An 18,625-nucleotide genomic window follows, 5' to 3' on the forward strand; every position below is an offset into this window, starting at 1 on the left:
AGCGATGCACTAAATGTGCTTGGCCAAGCTACATTTGTGGCGCAACATTTTGCACCAAATGTCGTTGCTCTTTTAGAAATACATTTTCCTTGTCTTGTCTTCTTGGCTCCTGTCATGTCTTCTTTAGAGTCAGCCAGTTGTCTTTGCAAATGCACAGATGTGAACCAGTCATGCTTCAGTATTTGAAGAAAATTGAGTTTCCCCATAGCGTTAGAAAAGACTGATGAAATTCGATTGAACTGTATCAAAAGGGACTTTTTTTTATCTCAGTATATTTATAGCCAGCAGCCATATCACACTGTAGCCCAAGACTGGTTTCCCACTGACGCTAAGCAGGGCTGAGCCTGTTCAGTACCTGGATGGGAGACCAACTGGGAAAACTAGGTTGCTGCTCACACTGTGGTCTGTGTGGGTCCTAACACCCCAGTATAGTGATGGGGACACTGTATTGACAAAGAGCACCATCTTTCGAATGGTTAAACCGAGGTCCCCAATCTCTGTGGTCGTTAAAAATCCCAGGATGTCCTTCAATAAAGAGTAGGGGTGTAACCCCGGCATCCTGGCCAAATTTGCCCATTGGCTTCTGTCCATCATGTCCTCCTAATCATCCCCATATCCTGATTGGCTACATCACTCGGTCTCCTCTCCACCATTCAGCTGGCTGCCGTTGCATCATCCAGGTGGATGCTGCACATTGGCAGAGGTTGAGGAGATTCCCCCTTCTATATGTAAAGCGCTTTGAGTGCCTAGAAAAGCTCTATAAAAATGTAATGAATTATTATTATGTTGCATTGTTTTTTACACATTTCTTGGCTTTTTTTTTCTACAGGACCTAAAGGACAGATGGAAAAAGGCAGATTTAAGGCACTTCTTTCACTGTCATTTATTGCCACTGCTATTGGCATAATGGTTTTGGTATACACGGACAGTCCTAAACATTACATGCACACTCCTCCAACAATAAGAGCTCCTCCAACAAATGACACATTCAAAATCCAGGAGGATTTAAATTCAATAACACCCATCATAGGCTCAGAGCATTTCATGGTGTCTGCGTTTATCGACCACAGACTGGACGGGGTCATTCGAATCATCAGCATAATCAAGAGGAATAGTCTTCAGCCACTTTACTGTGTTTACTGCAACACTGAACATGACTGCAGAACTGTTCGAGCAGATGTCCAGATACACACAGATCATTTTAGCTTCCCGTATGGTGCTTCAGATGTGATTTGTAAAGGTAAACACGCGCAAAATGCAACACATGTCCTAATAACAACTGAAAAGAATGATTCAGTTGACCCCAAGATGGTGCATCTGCCAATACAAAATAAGGTGGTAAGAGATACTTTTAAGTTTGACTTCACCATTTGCATCTCCAACCTTTTTGGTGATTACAACAATGTACTGCAGTTTGCTCAAACTATGGAGATGTACAAGCTTCTGGGTGTACAACACGTGGTCATCTATAAAACCAAATGTGGACCAGACCTGGAAAAGCTCTTAAAACATTATGAAACAGAGGGGACACTGGAGATTGTTTCATGGCCTATCGACAAGTTTGTGAACCCGTCCCCGGGCTGGAACATCAAGAAGCACAAGGGCGATGTCCATTATTATGGTCAGTTAGTAACACTTAATGAGTGCATTTACAGACACATGTATCAATCCAGGTACGTCCTCCTAAATGATATTGATGAGATCATCATGCCGTACAAAAACACCAATTTATCATCTCTTATGAAGGATCTCCAGTCTGCTCATCCCAGTGTAGGGGTGTTCCTCATAGAGAACCACATATTCCCCAAAACACAGTTTGAGGACAGTGGGAAGTTCAAACGAGCAGAATGGAATAATATTCCTGGTGTCAATATCATGGAGCACATTTACAGAGAACCTGGTCGAAAGAACATTTACAATCCCACAAAGATGATTGTCAACCCAAGGAAGGTGCAGCAAACATCAGTACATTCCTCCTTGAAATATTATGGCGATGTTTACCATGTACCGTTTGATGTATGTAGGATTGTTCATGTGAGAGTCCCACTGCAGGGGCATCTTACCAAAGACAAGCTGTTTGTAGACAAAAGACTCTGGGATTTTGAGCAAGATCTGATAAGGAATGTTGACCAGACATTGAGAATTTCTGGTTTCCTGAACAGTTTCAGTTGAAATGCTTGTATTAATGTTAATAAAACATAAATTGTGTTGAAATTTTATATTTTCAAATAACTATAGCCCTATTGAAATGTTCACTTAATATAAACCCAGTAACGTGACATTTTCTCTTTTATGTCTACTAGCTAGTCTCAACAGCAAGTTAGTAAAATTAATATTTATAGCAACATACCTAATAATAACACGATTTGTAGCCGACCGCCCACTGCAAAAGCGGTTATAACAGTTTTTGTAGCAAATAACTTACTATTCTGCAAAATAAAAATAAACGGATCAGTAACTGAGATATAAACGATTATTGCATTTGCACTATGGTTATGTCAATTCAAACTTCAAGCATAAATCACTGTATTTTGGGAAAATTAAAATTTGGAAAATGATTCTCCCGATATCAAATCCTTTTTTTTTTTATCCAATTAAAAATATGTAGACAGAGATTGTGCAGTCTTTCTGTATGGTTTAAGGCCTCATAGTTCATGTTCATAAAGTTAGCTGACTTTTTCTCTTGTTTAAAATGCCATGTTTGATCATTGTCATCGTAGATATATAATCAGAAACCAGTGCAACAGTGTATAAATAACCTATTGTTGTCATATTTTGTTTAGGCAACACAAATGTTGATGTGCTTCGGGCATTTTAGCTCACAAGTGAATTTGGCATATGCAAATATCCATTCAAATATTTTTACAACTAGACATGAACATGAGTAGCAGTGCTTTTACTTTCAAAATCAAAATCACACATTATTCATCAGTTTTACTCACTCAGCCACAGTGGTTATGATGGGATTATGTATTCATTTTATTCCTACACACCTGAAAATTCTAGTAGGTACTTAACTAACAATAAGAGTAAGTTATAAGATGGCCCACAAGACACTCCGGCCCAAATTCAATAATAAACAACCCTTTGAGCTGTGCTGCCTTTCTGGATTGCAGGATAGGATGCAGGAGAAGATAATGTAACACTTTTACTTCAGCAAAACAACAAAAGAAACTCAAATGTGAAATTTTTGCTTATTCGTATGGTTGAATCAGATAATCAAAGCTCAGCAGCAAAGAAATCTAATCTAATCTAATCTAATCTAATCTAATCTAGAACAAATCATGTGTGGAGTTAGTTCTGGCAGGTCAGGTTAGTCAAACTCATATCAGCGGATTCACTTCTACGAACACGAATAAGCTGCCTATCACAGCATATTTATATATAAGTTCCATTCAGTATTATCAGCAGATATCGTGTTGCTCAGGATCCAATTACCCTTCTCCATCCCCAGCTCCTCCTGTCGTCCAATCAGGATTTGGCCTTCTGACATTCCTCTTCAAATCAGAATAATTTCTCAAATTATGCTGTTACATTAAATTATTATCATTAAGAACATTAACAATATCGCTACGCTACCTTATATCGGTTCTGTTCTGTTTACCTTAAGGGGAGATATCACTGCTCTCTCTGCTCTTAACCATGCTAGGCGTGGCAGGGAGTTCTTTTCCAGAACAGAACCATACTGCCAATCTGAAATGTATGCTAACTGTCAATAATATTTGACAAGTGGTCCTGACAGAATTGTGGCTATTAAAATAATTAACTTATCCTTTTCTAAAGCAGGCATATCCTTAGATATTTTGTCTGACAATTAAAAAGGGATGATGTTTAGTGACAAAAAGATGGGTCTGCTTTACGAAAATATCAGTTTTTTAAGAACAATTTTATAATTACATTTTAGTTTCAAGGAATCATGAGCAGAAAGGGCACAATCATATTCATGTTCACACACATCTCAAACACGCACACACACGCACACACATACACACACGAGTACACTCAATGTACAAGAGCATACCAATACAACATATGAAAAATATTGCTAGGTAAATATATCTAAACATATCAGTAATTAAGTTTAATGCAAGAAACTAGCTGGTGATCTTGTAATGCTGAAACTGAAGTCTGACAAAAATGTTTCTCTCTATTTTTGCGGAAGATTTAACACTGGATGGATTACTATTATCGTGAAAGTGCAGAACTACCTGCACAACGGTGAAAACGAGTCCAGGCAAGATTTCAAAGCTACTACAATATTTTCAAACAAAAGTAATATTAAAAGGTGCAATGTATTTATCTTAATGATAATTCATGAATCCAACATTCCACTCCACAAGAGGGCACATAAATAGGTGGGAATTGAGTTCATTTACTAATGCTTCTCCTATGTCCCATAAAGCAACAGTACATCAGGGACTGAATATGCAACATCGCACACTCAGTAGGGGTATTTAGATATGGAGATGTAGATAATAAAGATACTCTGGTAGGTTATGCGCCCCTGCTCTGACAGCGTAGTGGCTTGTACTCGAAGTTGCACCAGGCCAGACCAGTCTAAAGGCTTTACTGTGAAAATGATGCCTCTTCCTGCTTCGTCCTTGATGCCAAATGGCCTCTCTCCATTTTCTCCTCCTTGCTCCAGGATGGTGAAGGATGTGTGGTCTTGGAGAATACCTGATTCTGAGAAAGCTGATAGACGGGCCACGTTGTGGTGAGCTGGTATGCCCAGAGGAAGAGTGAGGAGCTTGTACTGGAGCAGGGGAAAAGAGCCTGTGGAGCCACAGTCCAGTCTGGAAGTGCAGGGTCTGTAGCAGGTCCTGGGGTCAAAAGCAAGACAGCGAATGTATATAGGTCAATAAGAGTGTCCATGATATAGAAAAGGAAATAAATCTTGTGAAAAAGCATGTGGCAAGTACTTAAATTTGTTCTCCTTGTATGCATGGTTGGTTTTAAAATAGTTTTAAAAACATTTACCATTTAAAAACTTTTATTTTCAAACACCTTTACTATTTTTAAGAAAAATTGAACGACCAGTATGTACACAACAATTACTTAAAGGGTAAGTTCCCTCAAAAATGAACATTTTGTCATTACTCACCCTCATGACGTTTCAAACCTGTAAGACCACAACGCAAGGAACACAAAGGAAGGTATTTTTGACGACATCCGAGAGCTCTCTGACCCCTCCATAGACAGCAATTTAAACAAGGTAGTATTTCTGTGTGTATTATTGTGTGTAAAGGTAGTATTTCTGTGTGTATTATTGTGTGTAAAGGTAGTATTTCTGTGTGTATTATTGTGTGTAAAGGTAGTATTTCTGTGTGTATTATTGTGTGTAAAGTAGTATTTCTGTGTGTATTATTGTGTGTAAAGGTAGTATTTCTGTGTGTATTATTGTGTGTAAAGTAGTATTTCTGTGTGTATTATTGTGTGTAAAGGTAGTATTTCTGTGTGTATTATTGTGTGTAAAGTAGTATTTCTGTGTGTATTATTGTGTGTAAAGTAGTATTTCTGTGTGTATTATTGTGTGTAAAGTAGTATTTCTGTGTATATTATTGTGTGTAAAGGTAGTATTTCTGTGTGTATTATTGTGTGTAAAGGTAGTATTTCTGTGTGTATTATTGTGTGTAAAGGTAGTATTTCTGTGTGTATTATTGTGTGTAAAGGTAGTATTTCTGTGTGTATTATTGTGTTTTAAAGGTAGTATTTCTGTAGTATTCCCAGTGTTTTTTGCACACAAAATGTATTTCATAAAATGAATGTTAAACCAATGGAGTCACATGGACTGTTTTAATGATGTTTTTACTACCTTTCTGGACTTTAAAATGTTTTAATTACATTGCTGTTTATGGAGGGGTTAGAGAGCTCTCAGATTTCATCAAAAATATTTTCATTTGTTTTCCGAAGATTGGGTTAAGGGTTTGTAATTTACATGAGGGTAAGTAAATAATGACAGATATAATTTTTGAGAGAAAATGACATGTCAAAGGAATGTAATTCATTTATTTGGTCAAGCAGCCCATAAAACCCAACCACTGAGACAAGAGAAGTCAGAGAAATAACATATAAACATCAAATAAATAAAAAAGAACTCCTGGCAAACTAACTGGTGTCCAGTCCTGTGAATTAAAAAAACAATGGGGTTTACAAGTTCTCTCTAGAGTCATCATGAATTACTTTGAATGAATCATAAATATTGCGATTCACGATTACTACAACTACAGTGACAAATGAAACATTTTACACACTTTGAAAAGCCTGTTTTAAGCATGTTCTTTTAAACAAACACAGAGTCCCTCTGTCTCTCTGAAACCGTATCTTCTTAATGTGATAAAACAACTGAAAGCTACACCTTTTAACAAAGCTCCTGGACCAGATGGCATCTGTAAAAGAACAAAATCTCTGTTCAGAACAACTCGGTGTGGTGTTTCATTCACTGTTTCTTGCATCATTGGATCAGGATCCTCAAAACTCTGTTATAGTCTTCCATCTCAATTGCATTGACCTCATTAGTTATGAAAGCATTGGAAAGGGAAGTTATAAAACAGCTCATGACAGTTGCGGTTGAGAAGTTAGACCCATTACAGTTTGTATATTGTGCTAAGAGGTATGGATGATGCAAATCTGATCATCAACATTTAGGGCAGGGGTCGGCCAAAAAAAACCAATCACCATTAGATGGCGGGCCAGAGTATAGTCAAGGGATAATTTAAGAAATAGATAAATTAAAAATACAACTAGAATTGCCTGACATATTCTAACAGTGTCTTTTGTAACTGGTAGTGAGCTTATAAAAAATATAAATTAATAAAGCAGTCGCCTAGTGATGTGTAACCTGGCAAGAATCTTCATTCACCAATTTGTACAGACCCCATGGAAGACGCGGAATGGATAAAATTAACTCAGAAAATAAAAAAGGAATTTAAATAAGCCCATTAATGGCATTTTTGAGTGATGCTCTTAATGAACTATGTTTTATTATTTCCACTTTCCACTGCACTTTTTTAAATCGTTTGTGTGCTGGAGGAGTGATGTTTACATTTCAGATAGCACTATCAAAGAGTCTAAAGAGGAAAATTAAAATAGGGCATACAAAGAAGAATGGGAAGACATCTGTGCGTTCATCCTACCTGGTTTTGTGAATGCAAAGCTGGTGTGTCTAATCTGCAGCGAAGTTGTCACTGTTTGTAAAGAATATAATATCAGACGGCACCACGAGACGACGCATGCTGGTTTTTGCTGGTTGTCTTGTCAATATTTTTTGATAAAAAGGAAGGTGAATTTGTGTTGTTATTGTTCACGTGTGTGTTGTGCTGAGGCCCCGCGATATAGGCAAATGTTTCAATGGTTCACTGTTCGTTTTATCATCATACCACACATTTTATGACGGCTCTTTTAGAGGCGTGTCTAGCGAGCCATTCCACAGACTCTTGAATGTCTTTCAGAACTTTTCAAATTGAAAGCTCTCAATTTATCCCAAAATAAAACATTGCTGCTAAAACGTTGTCGTATTTTTTTTTTGAAGGCAGAATTAATTGTGAGTGAATGTTAATATACCTAGATTCGCACTGCCTGCTCTGAGCAGGGTTCGAGCTTGTGTCTTTCTGCACGGGAGTCAGACGCGCTAATGTTGAGGCTCAACGCTGCATATTGCACTGGCCATAGACGAGCGTCTCTTGATATGACGGGAGTTTATCTGCACAGTTCTCATTAGCTCACCTCTGTTACACTGACAGATATATTTCAGAACCAGCTGCTATCAAAACAATCTGCCAGATTCGGAAGATGCGGGCGCGGGCCAGACATTATCGCTGGTGGGCCACTCTTGGCCCACGGGCCGCCAGTTGCCGACCACTGATTTAGAGAGTAGGGGACACCTTTGCAAGACTGCTGTTTGTTGATTTGTTTGAGTTCAAACACATTTTATTACTTTATTTAAATAAAATAAGAAACCTTGTTAATGAATTTAATGTTAATCATGGATAAATGATTATGGATTTTGGACTTTTTGACAGGTAGGCAGCAAAGGGTCAGAATAAATGGAGACTTACCGAACACTTTATTCATCTTTGCAGAAATGTCATTCTTTTACTGAGGCATTGATTAATTGCATTACAAACAGTTCTCACCCTGGACTGCGTCCTCTTTGGTAGCTGGTGGGGCAGGGTGTGTCAAGACACTGGTAACTCCCCCGTGTGTTGAAGCACATTTGGTTTGGTCCACACTGGACACCTTGCACCATGCACTCATCAATATCTGCAAGAAAATTCAATTTTCTGACTGTTTATCGCATGTAAAAAAAGCGTTATAAATAGGAATATGTCTGAGTTTATGAAAGCTATCATTTATCAGTATTATCAAGCATAAAAACACACACCTTTGCATGTTCGGCCATTGGGTAATAGTTGGTATCCTGGCGGACAGGTGCACTGATAACTTCCTATTGTGTTTCTGCACTCGTGCTGGCAAGGCTTTCTAAATGCACATTCATCAATATCTTTGTAAAAGAACAAAATATATATTTTTGTTAAATCATTTAGATATATTATGTATTATATTATATATTAATAAAAAATATAAAAAATAAAATTAAATGTTACACAAAAAATTATGTTACACACCTATGCAAGTACCATCCTTGCTGGTATATCCAACTGGGCATTCATGCCTGGGACGACGTGAAGATCCGAGGTGCTCCGGTAGGACTGAGAGGCGAGTGAGGTAAGGTCTCTCTAAAGTGGATACCAGCTGGGGCCGCAGCCTGGCTTGTACCCGAGTACTGTTGGTAAAGATGTGTCCTCTCTCAAGCCCAGCACAAGAGCGACCATCACCCAGAAGAACCGTCCCTGGAGGGCACAGGCAGCGAAAGCTGCCTGGAACATTACGGCACTGAAAAGCACAAGGGCTTGGCACCTGTGCACATTCGTCAATATCTGCAAAGCCAAAAATTACTTATTTAAATATATTTTTGTGTTCTGTATAAATTTGTTATTAACAATGCTAGACATATTTTAAATGCATTAAGTTTAACTGTGAGTGTCCACTACTGACTTCCACTATTTTGGTAACATCACATTGCACTGTAAATGTATATGTGTAGCATTCCTTAATTATGTTTATGAACTTCACCTAAGCAAGGTCGACCCACGCCTTGAGAACGGTAGCCTCGAGGACAAACACATCCATACCCACCAACCGTGTTCTGGCAGATTTGACTGTAGCGACACATGTGACTGCCGTCCTGGCATTCGTCTATGTCTGCAGGCGACAAAAAGGCATGACTCATTTCAAATGATCCGATTGGTTAAAGTAACTGGGTTTTATTTGAGTGACTCCTTACCCACACACACGCCATTTTCCGCTGTGGTCATGCCAGCTGGGCAGCTGTCAAAACACTGATATCCTCCCTCTGTGTTTCGGCACTGCTGGTGTGCTGGACACACATTCCTCAAACACTCATTTATATCTGATTATAAACAAGAAAAAAATACATAGGAAAAAAATAGCTTACTAAGCTACAGTATTAATTCTGTTGATTTCTACAGAGCTCAATATTGCCTGTATCATCCGATAATTATATGCATCTGTATTCATTTCAATTTCTGGTTACACTATTTCTTTGTTCCATTTTAGACATTCTAATAGCTATAAGAAACATTTCAACTGCATGTCCTCTAACTCCCATTACAACATTAATAGTGTGTAGTAAACTATTAGGTTAAAATGACAGTTGCAAAGTTACTTAGTAACTAGTTACTTAATAAAGTTAGTTAGTAGAAAATCTAAAGTGGACTACCAAAATAAAGTGTTAGTAAATTTACTCCTAACTTTATTTTGAAAGAATTTTGAGAAAGAAAACAAATGATGAAAAAAATGACCTTCTGTCATCATTTATTCATTCCTAAACTTTATGACTTACTTTAAAACATTTAATTTTATGTTTCACAGAAAAGATAAAGTCATTCAGTGTTGAAATGACACAAGGGTCAGTAAATGATGACAGAATTTTATTTATTTTTTGTTTATTTTTAATATTTCAAATATAATTGAAATACATTATAATCAAATAAATTAAATATAATATACAATTTTAATAGTAGAACTGAATAATATTCAGCAACCAAAAGAGTATAATAGTCCACATTGTATACATTTTGCCAAATGTAGAGAACTCCAGAATTTCACCCAAAGCCAATTTAATAAGAATATACACACTTCCACTTTATATTAGGTATCTTTATCTAGTATTTTGTATTAGTCAGTTATTTATTTTGAATGTAGAAGAAGTACAATGTTCTTATTGTGTTCATATATTGCATGCATTGTATTTTACCACTATTAAAGGTTAGGGAAAGGTGTCAGAGAACTTATAATTTATAAAAAATTAATTCCATGAGCTGTTTTGCAAAAACTAACACCAACGAACCTGTGTAATTCAATATAGTTTTATAAAGTGACACTGACCCAGGCAGCGATGTCCCACCAGCTGGTATCCTGGGTGGCAGGTGCAGCGGAAGGAGCCTAGAGTATTGAAACACTGCTGCTGGCATGGAGACAATGCTGATTCTTGACACTCATCCACATCTGAAGGAAAAATCTGTCAGTTAACCTTCATCAGTGGTTCCTATATCTAGAAAAATCACTTTTACATTCATGTTACAAAAATGATAATATGGATTTTCATGGTTGAAATATCAATGAATTTTCTACATAGTGTTGACCTGAGCAGTAAATAAAGACGAATAAATTCTCCATTCATTAAACACTTTTTTATATAGTAGTCAAGCTAACCTTCACAGCTGGTCCCAACTAAACTGGGTTTGAAGCCCAGGCCACACTTTGCTTGACAGCGATACGTCCCAACAGTGTTCACACATTGCTGGTTGGGGTGACACAAGTGGGAACCTTGGCTACATTCGTCAATATCTGAATCACAAAAAAAAAAAAAACTCACAGTACATAAGTGTTCTATTTTTTGAGCAAAAGAAAAGAAGTCTTTCATTAGATTGCTGTTTATTCTGCCGATATAATATTTTTTTACGGCCTATGATATAATCTAGGAACCTTTTACCATTATTATGGCTAGTGCCATCAAAATACTGCATCTTGAAAATTTTAGTTTAAGTTAAGATCTAGAAGCAGTGCAGATTATGTTTATAGAGCTTATTTTGTATTCAACCGGAACATATTTTAAAACAAATCATTTACAAGTGAATTTGACTAAATGTCTGATATAAATTGGAGAATTAATGACTAATATAGATCTGACCTTGGCAGGTGTTTGACTCGGGAGAGATGGTGAATCCAGACGGACACGCGCAGGAGAAACCGCCCATGATATTATTACATGAGTGTGAGCAAGAAGAGTCAACAGCACATTCATCCTCATCTAAGAAAACAAACAAAAAATCATTCCGATCACATTCTGTGACACGAATGTGGGCTTTTCTAGCTAGTATGCAGCAGCATATGATTTTGGAGAACATACCTGCACAGTAAGATGCCGTGTCCAAGACAAAACCTTTTGGGCATGTCTCTCCATCGCCCTCTAAAAAAGAAATTAAAAACTGATCATGTCATCTTTAATTGAGCTCTGATTTATAAAAAAGTCTCTGTAGCTGCCATCATATATTTCAGTTCAATATGGTTCACAGTTAAAAATGAGGTTTAAAGTCATATGTTTCAAATAATTAAATAATAATTATGTTTATTTATTTTTGTTTATAAACTTTGTGAACGAAGAGGGGGAACTTATTTTTTGTTCCGTGTGGAAATTATAATGTATTGCTATATGGAGGCTGTATGGGTACACTCGCTATGATCAGAGGGATATGTGCTGTCCTATTTTGTTACAGTCTATGGTGCTGTCTGAAAGTCATTGGAACACTGTAAAGTTTAAGTTTCTTAAAGTGTAAGATTATCAGTGAAGCGTGAAGATGAAACACACCTCAAGTTTACCCTCTCTGGTTCATGCGGCCAATGAGGTATATTTTTCCTTCCTTGTAATTTAGTGGTTTTATGTGTGTTTGTAACAGTTGTTAGAAATTTTTTTTATCATTTATGTATGAGTTCACACAGAAGTCAACATCTGTCTCTGCCATACAAAAACACCTTTTAACAGGGGGGTCATGGGGGTCAGACTCTCCCGGACCATTATGTGTCGGATAGGGCTAATTAAATCACACACAGCCACAGCTAAATGCATCCACATAGATTTGATCTTCACACACAAAATCAAATCTACATCTACATCTGCCTCATAAAATGTATGCCAACCAGACCTCACCCACATTCTCACGCACAATCATAAAACCTCCCAACCACACTTGGGGCATGATTTTATCACAGCAGAATTGTGTCACTCTGACCCTTGCATTCTCCTTAACTCAAACACTGAAGGGGGGAGATTTTGAAGACCGGGGTGGGGGGTGGGATATTCTCTGCAGATATTCAGGATGGCTGTATGACTGTATAGCTCATTCTGTCAAGAAATAGATCTTTATAAAGACAATTGGCTAAGGTTTGTCTCTTATTTAGTAACAAAACGGAGTCCATTTATTTTTGCCACAACACAGTCGATTACGATATTATTTTTACATGGCATAGATGTATCCTTTATTTTTTAGTTTTATATGTGATTTTGTTTAGTATTTTCTGCAAGTATGTCAAGAATTTAAAGTTAATCTACGTTTTCTGTGTTTTATTTATACCAGTTCTGACGGCAATGTGGAAATGTGGCTTTGTCATCAAATAAATGCCTGGTAAAACCCAAGAACGACTTGAGCCTTTACCTTGAGGGGAGTAACAGTAACTGTGTATATTATGAAAACACCATTTTGCATAATCAAAAGAGAAACTGCACCATGGACTAACCTGGTATGAGTAAGGTGGCAGTCATCTTGAACTCCAGACTGAGAGTATAAAGACTATAGGTGCCACTAATTCCTGTCAGTCTGAGGAGCTGCAGCAGGGGCCCCTGACGATTCTCTGGCCCCTCAAAAACCATAGAATGATTGCAGCGGAGGGTCATGGGAGCCCCGTCCCATATGTGATTCTGTGAGGACCAGGAATAAAGCTGCCCAGATCCTGTCTGCACATACGACTCATCAAACTCCTAATGAAAAGAAGATAATTAAACAAATACATTTCAAGTTTTCATTTTTTTGGTGAACTATCCCTTTAAAAGTGTTTCTAACTGTACTTATGTATTTTGTTAATTATTATGAACTACTTTTCTAATTATATACTGTACATATAATACCACTCAGAAGTTTAGGGTCTAGGTCTTAGGGTCTAGAAGCATAAAATTGATGCCTCGATTCAGCAAGAATGCATTCAATGTATCATAGTGACAGTAAAAGACAATGTTGCTAAATAATTATATATAAAATAAATGCTATTTTCCCCTCTTTGAACTGTCACCTTATCGTGGTGGAGGGGTTTGAGTTCCTGAATGATCCAAGGAGCTACGTTGTCCGGGGCTATATGCCCCTGGTAGGGCCTCCCAAGGCAAACAGGTCCTTGGTGACGGGTCAGACTAAAAGCAGTTCACAAGCCCACTAAGATGACCAACTTAAAATCAAGGACCGAGACGTCGCCCGGCATGGCGCAGCCGGGGCCCCACCCTGGAGCCAGGCCCGGGCTTGGGGCTCATATGCGAGCGCCTGGTGGCCGGGCCTTCCCACGTGGGGCCCGGCCGGGCTCAGCCCGAAAGAGCGACGTGGGGCCGCCCTCCTGTGGGCTCACCCCCTGCAGGAGGGATCATAAGGGGCCGGTGCATAGTGGATCGGGTGACAGTCGAAGGTGAGGCCCCCGACAACCCGATCTCTGAACACAGAAACTGGCTCTAGGGACGTGGAATGTCACCTCGTTGGCGGGGAAGGAGCCTGAGCTTGTGTGGGAGGTCGAGCGATACCGACTAAAAATAGTCGGGCTCATCTCCACGCACAGCTTGGGCTCTGGAACCACACAGAGAGAGGCTGGACTCTCTACCACTCTGGAGTTGCCCACGGTGAGAGGCGGTGGGCTGGAGTGGGCTTGCTTATAGTCCCCCAGCTCAGTCGCCATGAGTTGGAGTTCACCCCAGTGAACGAGAGGGTCGCTTCCCTGCGCCTTCGAGTCGGGGGTAGGTCTCTCTCTGTCATTTGTGCCTACGGGCCAAATTGCAGTGCAGAGTACCCTGCCCTCTTGGGGTCTCTGGGAGGGATGCTGGAAAGTGCTCTGACTGGAGACTCCATCGTTCTACTGGGGGACTTCAACGCAAATGTGGGCAGTGACACCTGGAGAGGGCGTGATTGGGAGGAACGGCCCCCCTGATTTGAACCCGAGCGTTGTTCTGTTATTGGACTTCTGGTCGTCTCATCTGACCTCCGGCCGTATGTCTTGGACACTCGGGTGAAGAGAGGGGTGGAGCTGTCAACCGATCACTACCTGGTGGTGAGTTGGAACTGATGGCGGGGGGGGGGGGGGACCTGGACAGACTCGGCAAACCCAAACGTACTGTGAGGGTCTGTTGGGAACGTTTGGCTAAACCCCCTGTCAGAGAGATCTTCAACTCCCACCTCCGGCAGAGCTTCGACCAGATCCCGATGGAGTCTGGAGATATTGAATCCGAATGGACCGTGTTCTCCACCTCCATTGTCGACGCGGCCGCTCTGAGCTGTGGCCGTAAGGTCTCCGGGGCGGCAGTGGTTCAGTGGTTCATGTAGGTTGTCTACAAACCGGAAGGTTGGTAGTTCGATCCCCGGTTCCACCTGACCAAGTGTCGAGGTGTCCATGAGCAAGACACCAAACCCCAAACTGCTCCCGACGAGCTGGATGGCGCCTTGCATGGCAGACACCGCCGTCGGTGAATGAATGAGTGTATGGATGGGTGAATGTGAGGCAACATGTAAAGCGCTTTGGATGGCCATAGGGTCTGTTGAAAGCGCTATATAAATGCAGTCCATTTACCATTTACCATTCCGGTGCCTGTCGAGGTGGCAATCTACGAACCTGGTGGTGGACACCGCAAGTAAGGAATGCCGTCAAGCTGAAGAAGGAGTCCTATCAGGTCTGGCTGGCTTGTGGGGCTCCTGAGGCAGCTGACAGGTACCGGCAGGCCAAGCGGACAGCAGCCCGGGTAGTTGTGGAGGCAAAAACTTGGGCCTGGGAGGAGTTCGGTGAGGCCATGGAGAAAGACTATCGGTTGGCCTCGAAGAGATTCTGGCAAACCATTCGACGCCTCAGAAGGGGGAAACAGTGCCCTACCAACACTGTCTACAGTGGAGATGGGCAGCTGCTGATCTCAACTGGGGATATTGTTGGATGGTAAAAGGAATACTTCAAGGATCTCCTCAATTCTACCGACACGTCTTCCTTTGAGCAAGCAGTGGCTGAGGGCTTGGGGGGGACTCATCCATCACCCGGGATGAAGTCATCGAGGTAGTTAATAAGCTCCTCGTTGGCAAGGCGCCAGGGGTGGATGAGATTCGCCCTGAGTACCATAAGTCTCTGGATGTTGTGGGGCTGTCTTGGCTTACGCGCCTCTGCAGCATCGCGTGGCGGTTGGGGACAGTGCCTATGGACTGGCAGACCGGGGTGGTGGTCCCTCTTTTCAAGAAGGGGGACCGGAGAGTGTGTTCCAACTACAGGGGGATCACACTTCTCAGCCTCCCTGGGAAAGTCTATGCCAAGGTACTGGAGAGGAGAATTCAGCCGATAGTGGAACCTCGGATTCAGGAGGAGCAGTGTGGTTTTTGTCCCGGTCGTGGAACACTGGACCAGCTCTATTTCCTTCACAGGGTGCTGGAGGGTTCATGGGAGTTTGCCCAAGCCTTCCAGATGTGCTTTGTGGATTTGGAGAAGGCATTCGACTGTGTTCTTCGTGGGACCCTGTGGGGGGGTGCTCTGGGAATATGGGGTAAGGCGAAGCTCTCGATTTACCGGTCAATCTACGGTCCTACTCTCACCTATGGTCATGAGCTGTTGGTCATGACCTAAAGGACAAGATCCCAGATACAGGCAGCTGAAATGAGCTTTCTCCGCAGGGTGGCTGGGCGCTCCCTTAGAGATAGGGTGAGAAGCTTTATCACTCGGGAGGAGCTCAGAGTAGAGCCGTTGCTACTTCACATCGAGAGGACCCAGCTGATGTGGCTTGGGCATCCATTTCGGATGCCTCCTGGGCGCCTTCCCAGGGAGGTGCTCCGGGCACGTCCCACCAGGAGGAGGCCCCGGGGAAGACCCAGGACACACTGGAGGGATTATGTCTCCCGACTGGCCTGGGAACTTCTCGGGGTTCCCCTGGAGGAGCTGGAGGAAGAGGCTAGAGAGAAGGAAGTCTGAGCGTCTCTGCTTAGACTGTTGCCCCCGCGACCCGGCTCTGGATAAGCGGATGATAATGGATGGATAATGGATGGATGGATAAATGCTATTTCTTAAAATTTTACAATTCATCAAAAAAAAATTGTTTTAAAAAAATCAACCATAATTCCTGTGCTTAAGAAAATGACTGCCACCTGAATTAATGATTTTAGACCTGTAGCCTTGATTTCTGTAATTATGAAGTGTTTTGAACAGCTTGTGAAAGCATATGACAACAGCATTCCTGTTTCCGTTGATCCACTACAATTTGCATATAGATCAAATAGAGCTGTGGATTATGCCGTATCCCTATACATAATGTGCTCCAACATCTAGAGGGCAGGGATGCCTATGTCAGGATGCAATTTGTTGTGTGCCTTCAATACTATTAGACCTATTTTAATACCTAAGCTGTTAAGATACCTGGGCCTCTGCAATTCCATCTGCAGGTGGATACAGGATTTCCTAACAGGCCGCCCCCAGACAGGTAGATTTGGCACTACATACTCAGTCTCTGTAGCGTTAAACACCGGAGCACCTCAAGGGTGCTGTCTCAGTCCTTTATTATATAGTCTGTATACCTATGATTGTATTGCAAAACATCCCACTAACAGTATTGTGAAAGTTGAAGATGATACTACTGTTTTAGGACTCATCGAACGCAACAACGAAACTCCCTATAGGCATGAGTAATTTGATCATGGGGTGCCACGGAAACAATCTGTCCCTCAATGTAGGGAAAACCAAAGAGGTCATTATAGATTTTAGAAGGAACAAACCCACACATACACCTGACTAAGTAAAATTAATGCACAAGTAAAACTCTTAAAACTCTTACCAACCCCAGCATTTTTAACAGTATTGCACCTAAATAAAGTCATAAAACCCATGTGTTTGAGAAACTAACCTGTAGATTGAGATTGGAAGTCAAAAGCATAGGAGGAACAAAGCCGTTGATAACAATGTCCACTAACAGAGTCCCCTCTGCATCCAGACCTCTGGCCACATGAGTCAGCTTTAAGACCTCTCCTGTCATTCCAAGGCAGAAGACACATTCAGTGGGTAGAATCCAAAATGCAGTCCCCTCAGCAGCATTTCATGTCCCGCAGTTTACAACTACAGATATATTAATTGGGCTCTTCAAAGTCGCATGTATAGAAAGCTGTAACCTGAGTCAAACTCCAGTTGAGATTCCTGTCTGAACTGCCCTTCAGTGAGGGAGAAGCCGTTCTGGGTCTCCGCTGACTGATACACAGTCGTCCAGTAAATTGGGGCACATACAGACACCAGTACTCGCAACAGAGGACCTGTAATGCAGGAAGATTTCAATTAATAGGTTTCAATTAAACCCAGTTCTTAAAGGTGCAATGTGTAGTATGTATGAGGATCTATTGACATAAATGCAATATAATATACATAACTATGTTTTCAGTGGTGTATAAAGACCTTACATAATGTACTGTAATGTTTTTATTACCTTAGAATGAGTCATTTCTATCTACATACATGGGTCCCCTTACAATGAAGTCGCCATTTTGCGCCGTTGTGTTTCTACAGTAGCCCTAACTGCTCTACAGAGCGCTAGTCACTCTCTGCAGTCTCAGGCGACCACCATAGCTTCTCTAAGTGCTTTGAAAGGGATTGTGATCTTTGGATGGTTGCAATTCACAACCTCACTAGATGCCGCTAAAAATCACACACCTTTTTTTAATGAAGTATATGACTTTCCTCTTTCTGATGAACACAATCAGAGTTATATTAATAAATATCTTGACGTTTAAAAGCTTTATAATGGCAGTGATGGGGTCCATTGATTTGGAAAGTTTAAAGAAGTGCATCCATCCATCATAAATGTATTCTACACAGCTCCAGGGGGTTAATAAAGGCCTTCTGAAGAGAATCAGTAGGTTTGTGTAAGAAAATATCCATATTTAAAGTTCACTCACCAACACTTGGAGGAATGTTCTCCACGTGGGCCTCCAGGGTGCTGGTGCCCTCCGCAGCATTCTCTGTAATATTGGCCTCCAGAAATGCCACTCCAAATTCCTTCTCATTAACCATACCTATCAAACTGCCCCGTGCACGTCGCGGAGACTCCCCTACCAGACAGAGAAGAAAGACAGTGAGTCAGGGTTCTTGTAGTCACAGAGGATCTGAGGCCAATTGTACACTTAAATGGTGAGTTTTTCAATTTGCTAAAGTTACGATGAGTAGCGGCATATGATACAGTGAGTGCTTTTAAAATAGTATTAACTGTACTTTGGTTGCTTTTGTGACTGGA

At 40.8% G+C, this 18,625-nt stretch overlaps 2 protein-coding genes across 2 annotated transcripts in view; one reads left to right on the forward strand and one right to left on the reverse strand.

Annotated features, from left to right (window-relative positions):
* The first annotated feature begins 395 nt into the window (after window positions 1-395).
* LOC137038694 (uncharacterized) lies at window positions 396-3,972 on the forward strand. Its single transcript, XM_067413504.1, has one exon. The coding sequence runs from the start codon at window positions 784-786 to the stop codon at window positions 2,170-2,172; it is 1,389 nt and encodes a 462-aa protein (XP_067269605.1). The 5' UTR covers window positions 396-783; the 3' UTR covers window positions 2,173-3,972.
* The window catches only part of hmcn2 (hemicentin 2), a 117,316-nt gene continuing 102,656 nt past the window's right edge, over window positions 3,966-18,625 (reverse strand). Inside the window, exons 68-81 of the mRNA XM_067413505.1 lie at window positions 18,291-18,443; window positions 17,514-17,651; window positions 17,252-17,373; window positions 12,877-13,117; window positions 11,492-11,551; window positions 11,273-11,392; window positions 10,795-10,929; window positions 10,468-10,587; window positions 9,344-9,469; window positions 9,133-9,261; window positions 8,625-8,936; window positions 8,381-8,500; window positions 8,133-8,259; window positions 3,966-4,820 (exon numbers count right to left, since the gene is read on the reverse strand). Of these exons, the coding sequence (XP_067269606.1) occupies window positions 4,442-4,820; window positions 8,133-8,259; window positions 8,381-8,500; window positions 8,625-8,936; window positions 9,133-9,261; window positions 9,344-9,469; window positions 10,468-10,587; window positions 10,795-10,929; window positions 11,273-11,392; window positions 11,492-11,551; window positions 12,877-13,117; window positions 17,252-17,373; window positions 17,514-17,651; window positions 18,291-18,443 (2,282 nt within the window). The 3' untranslated portion in view covers window positions 3,966-4,441. The remainder of the gene's footprint in view (window positions 4,821-8,132; window positions 8,260-8,380; window positions 8,501-8,624; window positions 8,937-9,132; window positions 9,262-9,343; window positions 9,470-10,467; window positions 10,588-10,794; window positions 10,930-11,272; window positions 11,393-11,491; window positions 11,552-12,876; window positions 13,118-17,251; window positions 17,374-17,513; window positions 17,652-18,290; window positions 18,444-18,625) is intronic.

The sequence above is a fragment of the Pseudorasbora parva genome, chromosome 13 (assembly GCF_024679245.1).
Source record: "Pseudorasbora parva isolate DD20220531a chromosome 13, ASM2467924v1, whole genome shotgun sequence".
NCBI classification, from domain to species: Eukaryota; Metazoa; Chordata; class Actinopteri; order Cypriniformes; family Gobionidae; genus Pseudorasbora; species Pseudorasbora parva.

Bases quoted from the DNA above. Each gene is read 5' to 3' on its own strand.
- LOC137038694 (XM_067413504.1), top strand. From the start codon at position 784: ATGTTGCATTGTTTTTTACACATTTCTTGGCTTTTTTTTTCTACAGGA.